We start from the raw sequence: 21,063 nt of genomic DNA, 5'->3' as shown, positions 1-21,063 counted from the left end.
TAGTCATGAGAGGTTATGTTTTTGTTTATAACCACTCATTGCCACCTAAATACATTATAATCAGCTGATTGGTGTCCGGTAAAACTCATTACAGTACAGTAGTACGCAATGAAACCCCATTTGAATAAGCTGGCGGCAAACAGCTGTTTTCTGGACTAAATCCTTGCGTGGGAAGTTCGTCAAAATAGTGTAGTGTGGCGTAAATAAATTTGTGATTGAGTAGTAAAAGTGAGGTTTAAAGACTTTCGATTATACGACCCATTTGGATTTCCATTCAACGTCTGTCAAGGAGTTAGCTTATCCAATTGCCAGTCATAGCTTCCTATCCCATGACTGTTGGGACTGACTTTCAATTATTTGACCCCTCCAATTTTTTGACCAACGTCAAGAAGCTACGATATCCAATTCTTGGGATAGTCCTAGCTTCCTTACCCTCAACTGTTGAAACCAACTCTAAATTATCTTACACTTTTGATTTTCTGATCAACGTCTCTCAGGAAGTTACCAACTCCCCTGTAATTCACCTCAAGATAGCCACTTTCTATTCTAATATACATAAAAAAAATCCAACTTTACTAAAACTTTTGATGTTTCTTGTTGATTAGGGCCTATTTGGGATGTGATGAAACTGACACCTTGAATTAATAATTCAATTTTACAGTTTTATTTCTTTGACACCAGGGGTTTAGAAAATACGAAATATGATACATAGATACAAACAGTTTATTTCTATATATTGTAAAGCTGTACATAAATAATAGAACAAATTTATGTTTAACATATCAATACTTTGCTTTTAAAATGTGTAAATTAAAATAACAAACTGTAATACATAACAATAGACTAGATTATAAAAAGCATAAGCTTTGTAAGAAATACATAATTGTAGTCTTCATTTTAAACTTGGAATCACTGTCCTGTAAAATAAAATGCCATTAGAAGTTTAGTAATCGTAATAAAACATTACAGAAGTAATACAGATATTATGTGTGATGTAAATGAACGATATTCTACTGAAAAATCAAAATTTTAAATGCAGCGTTGCCTTTAGATATTGCAAGTAAACTTCTCATCCAATTGTAAAATATGAAATGTGTGTCTTTAAAATCTGAAGTGTGTAGAGAGCACTAAATAAATTAATCTCTTATTCTTCAAGATAATTTGTGTACTTGTGCTATAACATTTAGCTATAATTGCAGTAAGCAATAATAGTCCAAATAGTTTTAAAGCAGATAAAATAACAACTGATAGTGAATATCAACACACAAGGAGTATGTTCAATCTATTTATTCCAGAAACACAAATATCACGTTTTTCCCAAAAGTTTCACAGACTTTCTTGTTTAAATTGTCACACAACAAAGCGAAAACTCTGTTATCGTGAATTAACGGTTTTTGCGAACCTTTTCATCAACTTTTGCAACCAGTCCTTCAGTCACAATACTCGAGCGTCCGCTCTTCGCTTCGTCATGAACGTCAGTTCAGCCATTTTTAACTGAAGGCACCATTCTTGCAAAGAACTTTCATTCATTACGTTGTTTCCATAAACTTCACACACTTGCCAAATGTTTATCGGTTTTAAATTTTGTACTAACAAAAACCGTATCACTGACCAAACCTCAGAACTGGTGGGATTTTCGATTGCAGCGCCCTTGAAAGTTGAAATTGCATAAAACAGGCAGCAAGGAGATGTTCCTGATGTCACAGCTGGACGCCGACTGAGTTGCCGAGCGCACACACAAAAATGTACGAGATCAACGTGTGCCTAGCGGGGTCAAAAAGAAACATTCCTTACTTTCGGAATAGCCCTCGTATATTATAGATTACAGACTACGGAAAAACTAAACAAACCTTTGATCTACACACCGGATCAGCTGGGAACTGGCAACGGTTCCATCAATGACTCTATGAAGGTGTTGCCGTTTATTAGCTTGGTAGTGGCTATCAGAAACTCCACGTTGGCTGAAAAACACATTTCACTTAATATAATTACTGTGTATGGACAGCTTAAATTTAAAAGCTCTATATTGTTTACATATATTCACATGAATAGTGTTAGTCAACTCAATATATACAAGAATGTTTGAAATGTACTATGAGAATGAGAATATTACTGGTTCTTACTGTATTACACTATTTAGGTTACAATCATATACTTGTCTTTGTGTTTCTAATTTGTCACAGTGCTGCAAACAGTTGTAGTGAAAGATATTACAGAAGAAACAGTTTTCTTCTCTTTGTAACAAGTCTCATATGACCCCCAATAAATGACTAAGTTAAAAAATAACAGTACACAATAAGTAACAAGTAATTAGCGCATTCCAGTTTGTCTGGACTAAAGATTCAGATGACAGAGCCAGACTTTGAACAACAACAATCACTGCTCATAAAGATTGATTTTTTTTCTAAGGGTAAATTGTTGAAAGGTTTTGAATAAAAGTGTTAAATGCCGTTTTTAACAACTACAAACTTTAAAAATTTAACCTACAAGTGAAATGGCTTAAAAAAACTTACAATCAGGTTGGTGGGATAGGAAACGTAGGGCGGAAATCTCTGCAAACGTACAACCACCGAGGAAAAACACGAGAATGACCTTCGTTGCTACGTCACTTCCAGTAGACTGTTTGCTGTCAATGGATCCACCTGCACACAATGAGATTCCTTGTAAAACAATGAGTTTTAGTAACTAAAGTAAACAAACTTGAAAGAAACAGTAGTGATATCATGGGGTAAATTTTTAAAACCTAATCCCTTAATCCCTTGCCCAATGTTACATCCTTAACCAGAAAGCTAAATATTGTTTATTTGGAAATAAGACCAATAAAAGTAGTTGTAGTACATTTGAAATAGCATATTACATGTGGACAGTGTTACTCTCACCATTTTCTCGATTGAAAATTCACTCATAGCATTGGAATCATTTTTGGTTTACCAACAGAATTTACCACAAACGAGTACAAATCGTTAACACTTACGCCTGTGTGGCTGAGCACCGGTAGCCTGTGTCTCGTCCAGCGTAGGTCCGGGCAGCAGAGGTAACACATCAGCCAGGTTGCGCCAGCCACTATTTCGAGCCATGTGTTGCGCCAGACGAGCTGACAACGGTGCGTAAACACTGTGTACGTAGCTCATGTCTGTCGGAGCAACCTCGTTACCGTCCTCCACTGTGAGGCGAAGCAGTTTACGAACTACTGGGTACACTCGATGTCTATCCTGCAAAGTAAAGGGGTTAAACGTTTTTGGCCTAGAAACAATTTGTTATTTTGTTTTTGGACATTTTTTTTCCGGTACACATTATTCTGGGGAAGAGTACAAAAAAGGTTTTGTTTGATTTGTCGTACCAAGTAAATTATGCTGAAAATACGTAAAAAATTTGTACTTTAAGTTTTAATTAGTCAAAGTCACATTTTCAAACGCACATTTACAACGTGATGTTTTCCATTTGATTTTGTAAAGAAACAAACAAGTAGGCTTATATACAACGTTAAGTCAGGAAAATAATTGTTTACCAAACGAGTATCAGTGATGTACCATATTTTTCCCATAGTATTCTAAAATAAACTAATAAAAAAACTATCACAATCACACACCGACTTGAGAACTTAATAATCCTTACTCAACTCACAACTTCAACTTCTCTGAGAGGTTATGTTAAAGGCCGAAATGTATGACGTTTTCAATAGCCAAAAAATAATTTTAATTGGTTGGTGTCCAGTGTCAAGTGAAATTCATCACCTTACAGTAGTAGGTTTAGGTAGTTGTTCCATTAGTGTTAATGGCGATCTGTTTACTCCATTGCTTCCATCTGGTGTGTAAACAGTATTACAAACAATAACAATGACGCCAAAAACTGTCAGCAGTTTCTAAAACAAAATCTTCTACTTCAAAACTCTTGAATCTTGAAACTAGCCAATTGAATCTCTTGATGGTTTCAAGATTTGCTTTTGATACATCACTAATGTCTACCTTGTTATCCAAAATTGATTATTAGCATAGAAATTTTAATTTATAGGCCTACACTTATCACCAATCTCAAAACAAACCGATCCAAATTACCAAACGGTTTATCTAGTCACCTGAAGTTTAAGTAGTCCGGCCTTCTCAAGGTTAGTCAAGGTCAAGATGTGATGGAAGCCGTACGCCTGGACGATCTCCCGCTTGTAGTAGTCCAACACCTTCTGTTTGAGGCCGCTGTTGGTCGCCGACTGCAGACAGATCAGTCTCAGCACCTAGGAACAGACGTGTCAATAGACCTGATTTTTGTGAAAATACAACTTTTCTGTTTTTATCTTGGGAATTTATGGGAAATTCCCCATACAAAATCTAAAGAGGAAAAACATCTGGAGATACCATACACCAGTACATACCAAATTAATTTCAAATCTTAAAGATTAATCAGACTAAAAGTGTGGTCTGTAACTCTCTCTGTACACATCCACACACATCACTTTGCAAACTACTCTGTTGGGTTTAGAGGGACCCAAAACGGATATTTCTACCCATAACTCAAAATCAAAATGTTGACGAATATAGTATTTTTTCCATATACTATGTATTAGGAGAGAAAGTAAAAACCTTTAAAAACTCCATGACGTGGATTGTCACAAATATAAACAAAAACAAAAAACAACAACGTACACTTTTAAGTCATCTGGTGTGTATATATTCGGCGTATTTTATATTTTTATATGAGTGAAATGAAAGTGTATATTTGTACAGAATTAATCATTATCAACTACCATCAGTAAAGTCTAACAAAATGAAACAGATTTTCAAAATAGCGGAGTTCGGACTACAGGACTATACTGTACAAAGATATATTTTTTCCAATCAACAATACCAATCAAGATCATTAGTTGATTGGTTGATTAGTTGAAAAAACTCTCTTAAGAAATTTATGCCTAAAAAAAATATCTCTTCCTAAGTTAAAAATGCTGACAGTGAAATATCCTAATGTTTTGTGTATATTGTGTAACATTTTGTGTTTCTTGTGCCAGTTTTGACCCTTCCCCATTTAGGTGAGCCTGCTATCCTCACTAACATCCTAATATCCTAGGCACTTGTGATCTATCTTACATCCTTGAGAGCACTTGTTAGGTTGTTTACCTTGACTAAAGATTCCTTGTGAGCAATGCAGTCCTCTATGTACGGCTGAACCTTGTCCGTGTCCACACACAACATCATCTCCTGCTGAGCTCGCAATGTGTCTAGAAACTCCGTCGAGTCCGTCACCTCCTTGATCATCTCCGCTATTGTCGTGTCTGTCACACAATTGTAACTGATGATAATGTGATTTTAAAATGTCCACGCTAGTTGATTATTGGTAAGCAAGAATCACAAACGCTTTAGGGGAAGCATTTATAGTCTCTAAGAGGGAACCTTTCTCCCGTCTCTTAACCCGTCGTTTACCTTAGGAATGGCCTTGTTAAACCTCTGGCCAGTACTCAGGTAAACAGAGGGTGAGGAGACAGGTTCCATCATAAAGACTATAGCTCAACCCAAACAGGTCAATAGTCAGACACAAAAACTTCACACCCACATGATACTGTTTGCTGTTTTCTGAAAAAAAGTGAATAAAAGAAACTTACGGGTGGCCAGCGACTTTTTAGTTGCCATTAAGTGGGAAAGTCTCGCGACAAATTGTTTCATTTCCTGAATGGTCTTGTCGCCGTGACGTTCGTCCAACTGTGATGAAATCAGCTTGGCTTTCTTGCTCAGAGCCGGTCCGACAGCATTGAAGTTTTTGTCTCTGTAAAAGTAATTCTTTATTATCTTATGGATCCCACAACGTAACTTAGTCTACAGTTGTGTTGTCTTAGGGAGTGAACTCTTTAAAAATTCAGATGCCTAGGAATAAAACTTTGCAATTTAGTATAAACTATTAGGTAAATTAGTAGGACACGATATTAGACCTGGTCAGCAATCAATTATAGACATTTTACAGGTGTTTCTTGCGTGCGTTTCGGCTGCGTGTTTCACTGAGCAAAGCTGCGTGAAAAGCAGCTATATATAGACTGCCATTGTCAGTGAAAAACTATCCTGTAACCTCTAAAACAGAAATTAAGCTTAAAAAAAGTCTCCTTGCCCTCGCCTTAAACGTGGCGAGCAGTAAATTGATTGTTTAAATAGTTCCATTTACGTAAATTAAACTTCTGGCAATTAACAATAACAATTTTGTCAAATTACCCAACAATCCCAGTTTCCCGGTACTCCTAAGACTTACTTGGTCACCCTAAGATTACGTAGTATGTAAGTAGTTTTGCTCTGTTGAAAAAAGAATAAACAAAGCTAAACAACTTTACCTGATCTCTGCAAACATCTGATCTCCTGAGTTTAAAACCACCTTCTTCTTATTCTGTATCATATCACTCTGAGGCTCATCGTCTGACTGAGCAAACTTGTGAGCGGGAAGATGAACAGTCGCTGGAACAAAATTACGAAAATGACAAACTCATAAGATCTTGCAGTTAAAAGGTGATGAAGCTGAATCTTTAGACATACCAATATCCACTATTTTTTTCAAATATTCAAATATTGATTTAGATTAAATTGGATAACTCTTAGAACTTATAATTAAGTACAACAATATAAACTAGTAATCTAAATACTATCCTTCCTAACATACAAGTTTGTACTGCTTCATGATCTGATATTGCAAGAATTTATCTAAATGAATTTTTCAAAGGCTACTGAAAAGTCTATGGCTAACAACAGATCATTTGAGTAAAATTTTTTAAAGAATTAGTCTGTCTTAAATGAAAGACTATTCAACCAAAATAGATGAATGGGTAGATTTATCCAGAGATAATAGTAGTAACTAAGATATGAGGTCCCCAGCGAACACGAAAGAAACGACAGAACCAATCCATTGTAGACAGTCTAAATTAATAGTCCAGGCGCTAAACGGGTTGAGTATGCACTTTAAGTCTGACAAAATTTGACTTTTGATTATTGTTGGGGAATGGGGACATCTAGTAGATGAAAAAAATCGATGATGTCGCATTTCTAGGGTGGTCACAACTCGGGGGGGAGGGGGGGAAGTTGCGCGGGTCATCGGTTTACGTTTCCGCGTCTAACTCACAAACGGTTAATGATAGAAAGGTGGTTTAAGCGTTTATCTACGCCTAAATATATTGTCCTTCAAAAAGGTTATTACAACGTTTCTTCTATCTCTTATACTTTAGGCGCTAATCAACATTTATTGCAAAAATTAAAATTTTAAACTACTTTAAAATCAAATATCGGAAATATTATATGCGTTAAAGACATGTTACAGAAGATTTATGGTTAGAAAAACTAACAAATAGTACAAGAACACCAAGTTTAAGGAAATATGTGCAAAAACAACAGAGCTACGTTGATTTCAGTAAGAGTAAACGTGGAAAATTCGTAGTAGTATCGAGGCGCTCATGGACGGTACGTAGCCCAGTCAATATAGGTTTGATGTTGTAAGTAACTATGGGAAAGCTGAATTTTTCTATGCTGTTAGACCATGTTGAGTTGAGTATTTTCCCAAAAGTCCCCACTCCTACCCCTTTGTGCTTTCCTCTACCCCCCTACCCCCCCCCCCCTTTTAGATAAATTTACAGTCTCTTAGAAATTAAGCTATAACTTTAAAACGGGTAAGGATAATAACGCAATCTTTTATTAATCATTTTGCGTTACGATATTCTACAAAAAGTGTATTTACCATGGTATCCTAAATATTCATAGTTAAAAAATATCATAAACATAAAAAAATAATTTTTACGGATTAATTTATGAAACTTTTCTTTGTAGATTTTTCATACGAGGTCGCACAACAAAATGTTTGATACAAAATTTGGGGTGCATAGTTTACATTTTAAAATGATACATAGTTATTAACAGTTTGTTTGCATATAGTGGTTATAGATAGTACAGTATATTGATTTTACAGGACTCTGGCTTTTTTGTGCACCGCAACAATGAAAAAAATTACGTATATTATGGTTTTTGTATTTAAATTTGCCGCTTTATATAGATTATATTAACGTTATGTAGCTCATTCAGTACATATACAGACTATAGTGGATACATATGAATGAATATCGTGCATTTGCTGCTGTACGCCAGAGCCTCATTTTATTATACAGGGTGTCTCACCTAAAGTGAACCAATAGATAACTTTTTTATTATGAGATATAGAGTTAACTTCTTATGGGACACTACCCTTTATTTTAAGATGTTTTTTTAGTGGTTTCGAATTTTAAAAATATGTTCGCCATTTTCCAATATGGCTGACAACTTTGTTAGTCCGATGGAATACCCTGTATTTTATGATTGTTTTAGAATGTAAACACACAATTTTTAAACCTTTTTATTCTTGACATTTTTCTCTAAAGCTACTTGTTTAGGAGTTACATCGAAGAAGAAATGGTTTGAGTTTACAATTTATTTTATCTGCATCCTGTAGCTCATAAACGAGTAAGTTTAAGAGCGAAAATACAAAGAATAAACAAATTTTCAGATCACATCTACATAAAAAAACCATAAAATAAATTGTTCCAATATCAAAGTAAGCTACCATTTTTGAAAATGATGGCCATTTTTAAAACTACAAAATCAGTATTTTTTTACGTATTTTATATATTTAACGAGGACTTATATATGACTTATTTATTCTTTGCACTTTCTCTCTCAACTTTATGAACGTTTATAAGCTACAGGATGCCGAATGTACACCACAAGCCTTTCTTTTAGATATAACACGCTGTAACTCCTAAATGGGGTAGGTTTAGAGAAAAAATGTCACGAATAAAAAAATAGCTTTTAAATTCTAAAAGAATACTAAAATACAGCGTATTCTATAAGAAATAACAAAGTTGTTGGCCATATTGGAAAATGGTGGATATATTTTTTTATTCGTAACCATCCCTAAAAACATTTTTTACAAATAAAAGGGGTCGTCTAATAAAAAGTTAACTCTATATGGAAAATGAAATTTATGTATGTCCACTATGTAATCTCAACCGGGATGAAACGTGTACCCTTTTATAGCAGAATGTCCAATTTAAAAAAAGATACGTCAATTTTGGTCCAACAAGTTATATTCAAATGAATGTGAGTTTTTTTGAATTTTTAAATGGTAAAGATTGGCGGGCACTTGGAAATTATCTTAAAGAGGCGTGGAGTAAAGGGTGGGAATTGATAATGGAGCATAATTATTAAATTTAAGAATTGAGATATCAATACAAAAATGGGAAAAATCTATGTAATTAAAAAAATATTGTTTGTTAAGTATCTATCAAAGTAAATTATAAAAGTAACAGGTTTGTTTTATGAATTATTAACTGTAGGAAAAATTCAGATTCTCAGTAGGCTTCATTTAAATTTTATTATTCATTCAATTGTTATCTGATCTTTATTAGTATGTAGTGCTATTTGTTGTATATTCTGTAGTTGAAATCAGTTTATTTTATGAATAATTGTATGTGATTCATGGAATTTTTAAACTGTTTTAAAATATTTTAAAATCAGTGTGTCTAACACAAAACAGACGGTCTTTGACCATTGTTCTTTGCATTTAAATAAAAAACACTGTATTGATATTTTATTACAATGAACACATTTTCTTCTTCTTCTTCTTCTTCAGAAATCTATAATAATTATTTTTAAATATTTATTTATCTAATAATTCTTTTTGTAGATTATCGTATGATTAATAAAAGATTGCATTATTATCCTTACCCGTTTTAAAGTTATAGCTTAATTGCTAAGAGGCTGTAAATTTATCTAAAAAGGGGGGTTAGAGGAAAGCACAAGTGGGCAGGAGTGTTGACTTTCGGGAAAATGATCATCTCAACATGGTCTAACAGCATAGACAAATTCAGCTTTCCCATAGTTACTTACAACATCAAACCTATATTGACTGTGGGCTACGTACCATCCATGTGCGCCTCGATACTACTAAAAATTTCCCCCGTTTACTCTTACTGAAATCAACGTAGCTCTGTTGTTCTTGCACAGATTTCTTTAAAATTGGTGATGTTGTACTACTTGTTAGTTTTTCTAACCATAAATAGTTTGTAACATGCCCTAAACAAGCGCAATATTTCCGATATTTGATTTTAAAGTAGTTTAAAATTTTAATTTTTGCAATAAATGTTGATTAGCGCCTAAAGTATAAGAGATAGAAGAAAGGTTGTAATAACCTTTTTGAAGGACAATATATTTAGGCGTAGATAGACGCTTAATTCACCTTTCTATCATTAACCGTTTGTGAGTTAAACGCGGAAACGTAAACCGATGACCCGCGCAACTTCCCCCCCTCCCCCCCGAGTTGTGACCACCCTAGAAATGCGACATCATCGATTTTTTTCATCTACTAGATATCCCCAACAATAATCAAAAGTCAAATTTTGTCAGACTTTAAGTGCATACTCAACCCGTTTAGCGCCTGGACTATAATGCCAATATGAGTAAATGCGTTTTGGTGTACCTTCACTTGTCTATTTTGTAAACTCCTACAGTACTTATCAAATGAAATAACACTCACTATTGCAAATGCCAAAAAACTCATCAATCAACCCCTCATAAGTCAGCTGTGTGGCGAGTGGGGAAATTGTGTCGACTGCTCGATCCAACAACAACAACTGATCAATATGTGGAGCAGCCGTCGTCTGCCGGCCTGGCCGCGGCTCCAGTGACAGACGACAGATCAGGTCCCACACATGCTGCGCTGCCACACCCTATAAAAACCGTTTATCTCTTAACATTGTGATAACTATCGCTCATAAAAATCCTCGGTGGGATATAAAAGCGTTATGCAAACAATACATTTTATTTTTGTATTTTTAGATGCTCTTAAAGAACCAGCAGAGGTGTTAAAGAACTGTACTGTAAAAAGAAGCCGAAGAAGACACTCAGGATCAGAGGAAATGGAGATAGTTCGTAAAAAAAGATACCTTCATGGGTATAAATAGCTTGGGAATAAAGGTAAGTAAGACGATGCTTTTCTTCTGAATTTCTATCTTTCACTACTTAGAATTTGAAATTAAACTAGTTGCTGCTGTTTCAAAACAGGTAATTAAACTAGCCTAATCATAACAAGTTCATAGGCCGATAGAGATTTACATAGCTAAAAAAAACACACAATAGGGGTTTACCTTTCCGCAGACCCGAGGTATGACGCCGTACATGTCCTGGAGGGTCATGATAGCTTGGGCAGCCTGGTACAGCGTGCTGGGGTCATTCTCCAGATGAAACTCCTGGAATATAACACTATGACTGGCATTTTCAATCTTTGATGATTACTTGCTATTTTAAACAGCTTTTGATGAAGATAAAGATAGGAACAATAATCTTTATGTAGCTGGGTAGCAAAGGAATATAGAGCTCACCTAGTTAAAAGGGCTTCCAGTTCGATCCTGAGAAAAGTCAACATTTGATAGTTCAAATGTAGCCTATTTGATCATGCAGCTTTTAAAAGTAGGTAACCTATAGAACTAGCTGATCTTAGCATCAAGGCTATAACCTCATTCATTCATACTTGCCTTATTCACACACCCTAGTATGATGGCGTAAATTTTATTCTAACAAAAGAACAAAAACATTGTCTTCAGGTACAAAGAGTCACATTCTGAAAGCCCTAACTGATTTGATCCTAAAACTAATGAGATATATTCTGCATGTGCAAGGAACGGCCAGTAATATGAGTAGGTACTTTAAATAAATATTTTCAATATTAAAAACGACATGTTGACAATTTTGTTGTGGATGTAAAACTTGATCAGTCGATTATTACAAAGCATTACCTTAAAGGCATGTGGTAGCTCCATGGACATCAGGTCACTGTCAAAGGGGAAAATGTCACAGGGTAGTTCATCAATGAAGTTCAGATTCCCAAACACTCCTTTGTTCTGTGAAAAAATAAAGAATTTGTACATCCAAAATATGCTTGAACGTCCAACATGTGTGACCAAGGGCTGGGCAAAAACTCAAAATGTGTCTCATTCAAGTCAGAAAGAAGTAAGGAACAGAGTACACTTGTTTATGGGACGAGCGTGCGCTTTCAGCTCTAGTATGGTGTGCAGGAAATATACTTGTGACGAGTAAAGAAGAGAGAGCGGCGAGCACTGTGCAGAGATCCCTATTGCACAGGGTACAGCGTCTTCCACAGTTGCATTACTTTAGGGCGAGGGAGACGGTGTTAGACTTAATCCTAGACACCACCTAAGTGCACCACCGAATGTTTCCTCTGTACCTACGTCTCTGTGTCTAAGTAAAATTTTTAGTTTAGGCCTGAGAAACTTCAACTTTTTAAGGTACTAATTGTTTACACAAAATTCTGAATAAAGTGTAAAACTTCATTACATAGTAGACCTTTGTTAGCGAATTTCCCATATAGGGAATAAGCTATTACCGTAGTACTCATGGTAAGATCTGGACGCGGGACCGATTTTTTTTTTCGTTTTGAGGTCAATAGGGGCCAAAAACACCATCCGTTCAAATTCATATATATATATATTTATTTATATATCTATATATCTAATATATAAAATTCTCGTGTCACAGTGTTTGTCTGCAAACTCCTCCGGAACGACTTCACCGATCGTTATGAAATTTGGTGTGTAAATTCTGTAGGTATGCGAATCGGACGTAAACTATTTCCCGTTTCAAAATTCTTAAAAGGGCTCCGCCCCAGTGGCTCTGGAGTTTCCCATGTTAACCTTATGAGAAATGGAATTAATGAATCTTAACAGCTGTTTCAATTAAACAAGTTGGTTCTGTTCTATGATGTTCAATAGCATTAAAGTTACAAGGATTACCAACAGGGTGCAGCACTATTATTTCTTTTACATTTATGACAACAGCTAATTTGCAACCAAAAGGTGAGTGAGCGTAGCGAACGAACTTCAACTTGGAGGCGAGTTAGCGTATCGAACGTGCTAAACCTAAAGGTAAGTGAGCGCCGCGAACGAGCTCCAACCTAAAGGTGAGTAAGCGTAGCAACGAACTTTAACCAGGACGTGATTGAGCAATGCGAACGAGCTCATTTTGAAAATAAACAAGCATTTGACATAAAACCACACTAGGGCAGGACGACGTCTGTCGGGCCAAAAAGTCGAGGTACACAATGAGAACTTTACTTTTTTCTATGGTTTAGGGGCAGTGGTAGAACATTGGGGCTATGATAGATGTGTGCTACACTATAGGATACCTTATTAATTTTAAGACCAAATTTTCATAAACCGTGTCCTCTCCCATAACTGTAATAAGTATTTTATACTTATATGCTAACCCCGTACGAAGGACGGGTACTCTGCTAGTTGAATAATATATGTAGAGCTTGAACGTCCAACATGTGTTACCATGGGCTGGGCAAAACCTCAAAATTTGTCTCATTCAAGTCAGAAAGAAGTAAGGAACAGAGGAAACTTGTTTATGGGACGAGCGTGCGCTTTCAGCTCTAGTATGGTGTGCAGGAAATATACTTGTGACGAGTAAAGAGATCCCTATTACACGGGATACAGCGTCTTCCCCAGTTGTAGTACTTTAGAGTGAGGGAGACGGTGTTGGACTTAATCCTAGACACCACCTAAGTGCATCACTGATTATTTCCTCTGTAACCTACGTCTCTGTGTCTAAGTAACATTTTTAGTTTAGGCTCAAGAAACTTTTTTTATTAAATTTTATTTAAACTTTTTAAGTTACTATTATTACAAAAAGATTCTGAATAAGGCATAGGGCCTAAAGGCTACTACAGTAGTTGACCTCTGGTTTAAATATTTAACCATAAGATTTTAGATACTCACCTTCAATCTTTTTTCACAAAGTAAGCTTTTTCTTGGAACAAATATGATGTGAAATTCTTTTCTAACTTTACTTTTTTCTTCCCTGTAATCATATATACACATTAATTAACAGTAATTCTTGGTAAAAGTAATCACTGTTGGCTGTTGGAGTAATCTTGCTCATTAATGCAGCAATTTACAAGTCTGCTAGTTTATTTTATAAATAGGTAGGTACCCCTACAACAATAGGAACAACAAATCTGAAATAGTTTAGTTGTAATGGTATTTCCCTACGAACTGTAAATTGTATGAAGGTCATTGTTATGTCAGCTTTTTAAAAATGTATTTGGTAAAAGCTAAATATTGATTGCCTAACATGTTATTTTTTCCAATTTAAGTTTGATTTTTTTGTCTGTTTTAATTACAAAATATAATAGAGTAATGATGACAATCCGTACACGGTACCTGTATTCAAAGTTTATGGAGTTGCATTTTAATTAAGTTGAACGTATCAAATATTGTTTTTTATATGCTCGTTGAATAGTAATAAAGCAGGAGTTACCATAGCAAATAAAGCATTAAATATGGTACTTTTTGTAACTTGTAAACCCTACGTACCCATGAATATTTTCAGATATCAAGTCCATTAACTTCAGTAGTGGTCTTGTGATGAAAATGACGTTTCTTGCATCACACAAAGGCAATCGACCTCCACGTAAAATAAATGCTTTTGATATTCCATGAGCTTGAAGATCTGATGATTTGGCGACCAATCCAATTGGTCCGTTTAAATCTTCATCCAAAACGATAACCTAACAAAAAATATTACACAGTTCAAAATCTATATTTTAAAAACCAATACTATAAGTGTAATTAGTTCAAACACACCTAGGCATATAGCACATAGACTAGAGGGGTAGCGGAATTTTACCCCCTGAGCAAAACTGACGTCACAAACCAGGGGGTAAAATTCTGGCCGCTAAGTTTTGAGTTGCTCAACATCAGTTCAATAAATTAAAGGTGGAATTATGCTACCTAATCTCTTTTAATTTGTCATAACTTACTGTAGATTACTTAACCAAACAAAACCATCTCATCTTAAATATGAGCCTGAGACGCATATCAACAGGTAAACAAAGTGTGTATATTTAGGCATGATCTGTGGATACTCCCTGGTGTGGATTAATGTCTGAACAAGTGGGTACTACAACTATCCGCAGTGGGCTATTATCCTGATAATTACACCAATTTGTAAATTGCAAAAATGTGGTTCGGATTCCCCTATAAACTGTAGGTCCCTTGATTGCCCATTGGCTGAATTGACTATTAATAAACAGTCCTGTCTAAGGAACAACAAGACTAACTTAAGCCTATATAAGATCGCGCCCCTAATCCTACACTCAACTCCATTCATACTTGGCTTAAAATAACCTTACTTTGTACGGTCACCATTTCAGTTTTAAAAGTATAAAGTAGCCTTTTAGCTTAAAAAAAAATATTAACATGATGTATGTAACACGATGATCCTCACTTAATCAGGATCATTTAACATTTATTCATCGATTCATCAATGATGGAAGCTAAGTGTAAGTTAAATGATGAGACTGAAAACCAATGCCCTATTGACCCGGCAGAGGTCGCACTGAATTAGAAACGTGAGGAGACGCACACGGTTTTTTTTGACTGTGTACAATTAAAAAGCCATATTTCAGTAAGCATTAAATTTTAATTGCTCAAATCATAAAAATAGTGTAAACATTTAATTTACAACCTTCTGAATATGTTTAAGATGATAAAATATCAAATGGACAGTTTTAATAAAATTGTAGCCTATACCTTGCATTGTTTGTTTTGTGTAAACCGTTTCATATTTAACTCAATAATGCCTCATTATTTTTATTATGCATCTATAAATGACAAATACATATGAAAAAAAACTGTATTGTATACCGTAAAAAAGATAGTTCACAAAAAAGTTTATTTATAAATAATAATTTTTTTTCTATAATAATTGCTTGATAATAAGTCATCATTGTATTGCAAATATAGAATTCCTTTAAAATTATTGACAGACTGGGACGGGTAGCGTCGTCCTGTAATCCAGCTACAATGAGGTCACAAATTGTGGATATTTATAGGCATGCACTGTGGATGCGATGCTCCCTGGTGTGGATTAACGTCCGCACTAGAGAGTAATACGACTATCCGCAGTACTATCCTGATAATTAGACCAATTCGTTAATTACAAGGAAAAAATGTGGTTCGAATTCCACTTTAAACTGTAGGTCCCTAAGTTGCCATTAGCTGTATGGGCTATTAATTAACAGCTGTGTCTAAGGAATATGTCAGCCTTACAAGATCGTGCCACTCATCCTACACTCATCCTTCACTCATAGTGGCGTCACCATCTTAAATAATTGATAAATTTGATTGATTTATAATTGAAGTCTTAAGATTCGTCTTTATTCAAATTCAAATTTTTGTTATTCATTCACAGTACAATTTTTTATACAATGAATAGCGTCAAATAAATACAAATATGAATTATGCCTCACTAAAACAATTATTATCTTTACAAAACAAATGTTAGGCCTAAGCTTAAGAAGATTAAACAAAATTAAATTAAATCATCTTTTTAAACTATAAATTACGATTTCTCATGAATTCCAAAATTTGTCCAAAGAATACAAAGGTAATAAAAGCTGAAATGAATCAAAAATGTTTTCCTCTATTTTATAATTTTAGGAAGGATTTTATGCCAATGAAACTACATTTCTTCTCAAAAAACTTTAATTTATGTTGTTCAACCTGCCTAGTATGCCTTAATTTATAGTGTCGAATATGTACTGAACTATTAGTTTGGAGGTTTAATTTTTTACATGTAATATAGTCATAAAAATTTTCAAGTCTCTAATCAATAACACCTTCAGAGGCTCAGTATCTCAAATTTTTACTACCCTTCCTCTTGCAGTTTTGAGAAATCGAGGTCAGTATATTTGAGATAGGCCTATGCTGGATTTCATTTTTTTTTATGGAGAGTAGTTTTATTTCACAACCTAAGTTAGAATTTGAGGTGTTTTGGCGAATTTCCCATGTGACATTCCTAGATATGTGGACCATCTTTGTGCTTTATTTTGACTTCATTGATTTAGTATTTTAGTTGTAACAGCAGCCCAGACAGACAGACAGACACCACTTTAATTTTATAATAGTATAGATAATAAGTAATCATTATATTGTTCAATAAATAAACACGACGATAGACTATCAATCCTATACTTACTTGTTAGATTCCACTAAAAGGTAGATAAATACTTCTCTGTGGCCCAGCACATAATTTGTTACTTTGGTATTATCCGGAGGCCACTTATTTTAGAGCGATTTTTTTGACCGGAGACCAAAAAACTACATAATTGGAAAGAACATACTTTAATTGACTTTCTGTCCACATTTGACATGATCACGATTGGCGGCCTTTGAGTTCTGCCTCCCAGAAGGCAGCGAGTTGAAGTGAGGATTGAGTTGAAACGGAGGCCACCCCTATATGAGCGCGCTGTGGCGGTTATGTTAGGTTGGGTGATCAAAAATATGTTTGTAGGACTTTCCTCATACGTTCGTTGTTTTCTTCGTTTGTCACTCATTGTGGAGACAAAACTAACCTAGTGCACGGCAATAAATCACTCAGGACACAGACCCAGATACAGGCGGTGACAGGTGATGCGCTAACCAGACCTTGGCCTACTAGGGGGGGGGGGGGGGATTTAGCGGGCGAAAGTATGACTCATCTGCTATTGTTCAATTCATAACGGAACGAGGAAAGTCCTACAAACATATTTATGATCCCAACCTAACATAACCAAAGCAGCGCCCTGTAACTTATAACGGTGGATTCCGGATAATGCCAAAGTAACTTACCCATAATTTAAATGGTACGGTAATAACTTACTAGTAACTCATGTAAAACATGAGGAGACGCAAACAGTGGAATCGACCAGTAGGCCTACATGACAAAAAGCTGTCGCTAACTTATATACCTAGGCCTAGGCTATAAACAAATACCCCCGCCGCAGCAAACCTGCCGACTAAGCGAATTTCCATTTGTCTGAATTAATTTTTAGTTTAATATACTTTAATAACATTAGGTTTAACGAGTACCTAGGTTTGCTGCTACAAGGAAACTAATAAAGTGTATTTTTTAGTAAAATATTGATAGCTTAGTACAAAATAAATAAATTTGCCAAGTTTGATCAAAATATATTCATAAACAAGCAAACTACAACATTTTACAATATTCTCCATAAGAATAACATGGGAATTTTAAATTTAAATTTTTTTTAATTTTCTCCGTAACTAATAATTGAACAAAAATACTTTTATATACTAAATTATTTGTTTTTTTAAGCTCTTTAAAAAGGTCTAAAGAAAAATTGGGAAATTTTGTGTTTTGAGGGTCAAAAGTGAGAAAAACCAATTTTTACCCCATAAAACCCCCCGTAAAGCCCCGTTCCCATGGTCCGATCGTGCTGGTTCGCGAACTCATTCAAGTTTATCACGCTTTACACCTTTAAACCAAATTTCATCAAAATCGGACAAAAATTACTCAAGTTATCGTGTTCACGGACGTATATATATATATATAAGTCTATATATATATACTAGCTGTAACCCGCGGGCTTTGCCCCGTTTAACTTCTTAATTTTCAAGATGATCTCGTTCGCATGGCTCAATCACGTCCTGGTTGAAGTTCGTTCGCTACGCTCACTCACCTTTAGGTTGGAGCTCGTTCGCTGCGCTCACTTGCCTTCAGGTTAGCTCGTTCGCTACGCTCACTCACCTTTTTGGTTGCAAATTAGCTGTTGTCATAAATATGTAAAAGAAATAATAGTGCTGCACCCTGTTGGTAATCCTTGTAACTTTAATGCTATTGAACATCATAGAACAGAACCAACTTGTTTAATTGAAACAGCTGTTAAGATTCATTAATTCCATTTCTCATAAGGTTAACATGGGAAACTCCAGAGCCACTGGGGCGGAGCCTATTGGACGGATCACGAAATTGATGGTGTATAAACCTATTCCATGACATTCTACACGTATGTACCAAGTTTCGTGGCAATCGGTTCAGCGGTGTCCGAGTTTATCACCCCCAAACAAACAAACAAACAAATATATATACAAACATCCTCTTTTATACTTATAGATATATACATATAAAAATTTGAACGAATAGTGTTTTTGGCCTTTGGGGACATCAAAATGAAAAAGTAAATCGGTCCCGGGTCTAGGTCTTACCGTGCCACCTACGGTAATAGCTACTTCCCTATAGGGAAATTCGCTAAAACGAGGTGAATGATGGCAAAAAATGGTTCCACAGTAGGCACCTATTAATTCGTGGAATGTGTTAATTATGCACAGTAAACCATGCAAACATGCTGACAAAACCAAAAACCAATTAGCCTAAATATAAATTTCACCCAAAAAATAACAAACCAGGGGCCCATTTCATAATAAAGTACAAACTATAGCTCGGCCGCTTAGAAAACGACCTGCGCGCTAATGGTAAACCAATGCTGGAGGAGGTCGTTTTCTAAGCGGCCGAACTATAATAAGAAATCAGCTGATCGCCCAATGCAAATCTAATGGAAATCACGTAACTTGTAGTTTATTATGAAATGGGCCCCAGGTCACTTAGACAGCATGCGACCTCTCGTGGGTTAATTTACAAAAATGGTTCCTATTCCGATTAGGCTAGCTTAAGCTTAATTAGGCTACAGAATAGTTTTTGCTCCAGACATTTTCTTAAGTGTTTCTACGTACCTACAGTAGGCATAGTTTAAGCTAAATTTTGAAACAAAAAGAGGAAATTATTACCTTACTTCCATCACACTTATCCACCAAGGTAAGAAGTTCATTTCGGATTGACTCTTGCAGAAGAGCTACATTAGCTTTCCCTCCTGTAAGGTGGTTACTCATTGTTTTCACTAGTAAAGAAATTACGTTTTGAACAGCAGAAATATGGCTCAGGACATTAGTCTTAAATGTTATTTAACTTAGCTGAAACCAAATACTGGACCTAACCTTAAAAAAACCCTAACAAATAATCAAAACTGCATTCATAAGGATAATCTAATAGAACAACAAAACCGGTAATGAGAGTGTCCCACAGCATAAATTATACTCCGGGCGTGTCCAGACGTGGAAAGAATGATTCAGAAGAACATTTCAACTTTAAAATTTTGACACTTCTTGGGTATGAGTTTACGGAGTTGACTTGACAGTGAGTGAGTGAGTGACACTGACACGACACTTGACACTTTAAACATACATAAACTTACTAACCTAAAACCTTTCTAAAATAGGCGCGCTTGGTGGTGCGTTTTGCAACTAAAACGTCACAGTTCTACTGAATTCCGATAGGTGTCGGGAGATGCGACAGACATACATTTGCCCTTTAGTGGAAAATGTTAACGTTATATTTATTTGTGGTACACAATTTCTTAATACTTTAAATGTTGTGAACCACTTTGTTTATTGAACAGCTTATAAATAAATAATGAAGACATTGAGTAATTTAATACTATAGGCGTGTTTCTTTTTACGGCTATAAGAAGAGCGTCTCGCTAAATCTTTTGATATCTAATTTGACCACTAGCGGAATTTCTATTATTGTTATGATGATAATACATGTGGTCATCTCTTAATGTGTTCCTCCGTCACCATGATGTATCATGTGGCGTAGAATTTGTCTAGGCTTCCTCTTATCAGGGGGGCCAAATTGGATCTTGCTTGAAAGGATATTAAATACTGGGTGAAAAACTCCAGGACGGTTATTAATAATTTCATTACTCTACACACAGTGTCACAGTACACACGAGAACGAGAACTTTTCTAAACGTAAAATGAGCTAAGAAAACATGTTATTCCCACTACTGCTCGGCATCGTTACATTACGTTAACTTTCTGTGTATTTGTGGTGCACGGAAAGTAACCATTATGGGATTTTGCTGTGCAGACCGATCAGCTGTTGCATTGTTTTGTACTTCCATGGAAACTCTCACGTTATGAATTCTGTTTGACTTTGACAGGTGCTTTACAAAAGAAGGCGGTGAGGTTAATTTGTAGTGTGAATAGAACACATTGTAAGCCAGTAAGCCCCTTTTTGTTGGTCTTAACATTCTCACATTTCCATCTTTGTATGTTTTGGCAAGTTTGTTGTATATGTAGCCTAAAAGAAAACATTTCTCACTTTGAAAAGATACCCTGATGTGCACAACTATTGTACTAGATCAAAAAATAATCTGTCTACACTA

At 35.3% G+C, this 21,063-nt stretch overlaps 1 protein-coding gene across 3 annotated transcripts; it reads right to left on the bottom strand.

The window, feature by feature from the left end:
• Positions 1-726: 726 nt before the first annotated feature.
• LOC128991826 (vacuolar protein sorting-associated protein 33A) lies at positions 727-20,030 on the bottom strand. 3 transcript variants are annotated; one of them, XM_054415029.1, is made up of 14 exons: positions 19,625-20,030; positions 14,372-14,565; positions 13,775-13,856; positions 11,774-11,878; positions 11,126-11,227; positions 10,516-10,708; positions 6,302-6,422; positions 5,588-5,748; positions 5,106-5,260; positions 4,076-4,228; positions 2,975-3,212; positions 2,514-2,642; positions 1,851-1,961; positions 727-917 (listed from the first exon to the last, which is right to left on the bottom strand). In XM_054415029.1, exons 1-13 carry the CDS (start codon positions 19,724-19,726, stop codon positions 1,870-1,872), a joined length of 1,827 nt encoding a protein of 608 aa, XP_054271004.1. In that variant the 5' UTR covers positions 19,727-20,030; the 3' UTR covers positions 727-917; positions 1,851-1,869. The 3 variants fall into 3 exon arrangements, with proteins under 3 accessions (XP_054271004.1, XP_054271005.1, XP_054271006.1); XM_054415030.1 differs by having other exon boundaries at positions 1,866-1,961; XM_054415031.1 differs by having other exon boundaries at positions 19,630-20,030.
• Between the last annotated feature and the right edge of the window lie 1,033 nt (positions 20,031-21,063).

The sequence above is a fragment of the Macrosteles quadrilineatus genome, unplaced genomic scaffold (assembly GCF_028750875.1).
Source record: "Macrosteles quadrilineatus isolate MER2022 unplaced genomic scaffold, UCM_ALF_1.0 Scaffold_4__1_contigs__length_99947679, whole genome shotgun sequence".
Lineage (NCBI taxonomy): Eukaryota > Metazoa > Arthropoda > Insecta > Hemiptera > Cicadellidae > Macrosteles > Macrosteles quadrilineatus.
Note: the sequence above shows the minus strand (reverse complement) of the source record. Positions and strands in the feature narration are given on the sequence as shown.

Excerpts from the sequence above, each read along its gene's own strand:
- LOC128991826 (XM_054415029.1), bottom strand. The coding sequence starts at position 19,726 with ATGAGTAACCACCTTACAGGAGGGAAAGCTAATGTAGCTCTTCTGCAA. Across the intron at positions 14,566-19,624 it reads ATAAGTGTGATGGAAGTAAG|GTTATCGTTTTGGATGAAGA; the intron begins GTAATAATTTCC and ends ATTTTTTGTTAG. Across the intron at positions 5,749-6,301 it reads CAGATGTTTGCAGAGATCAG|AGACAAAAACTTCAATGCTG; the intron begins GTAAAGTTGTTT and ends TTACTTTTACAG.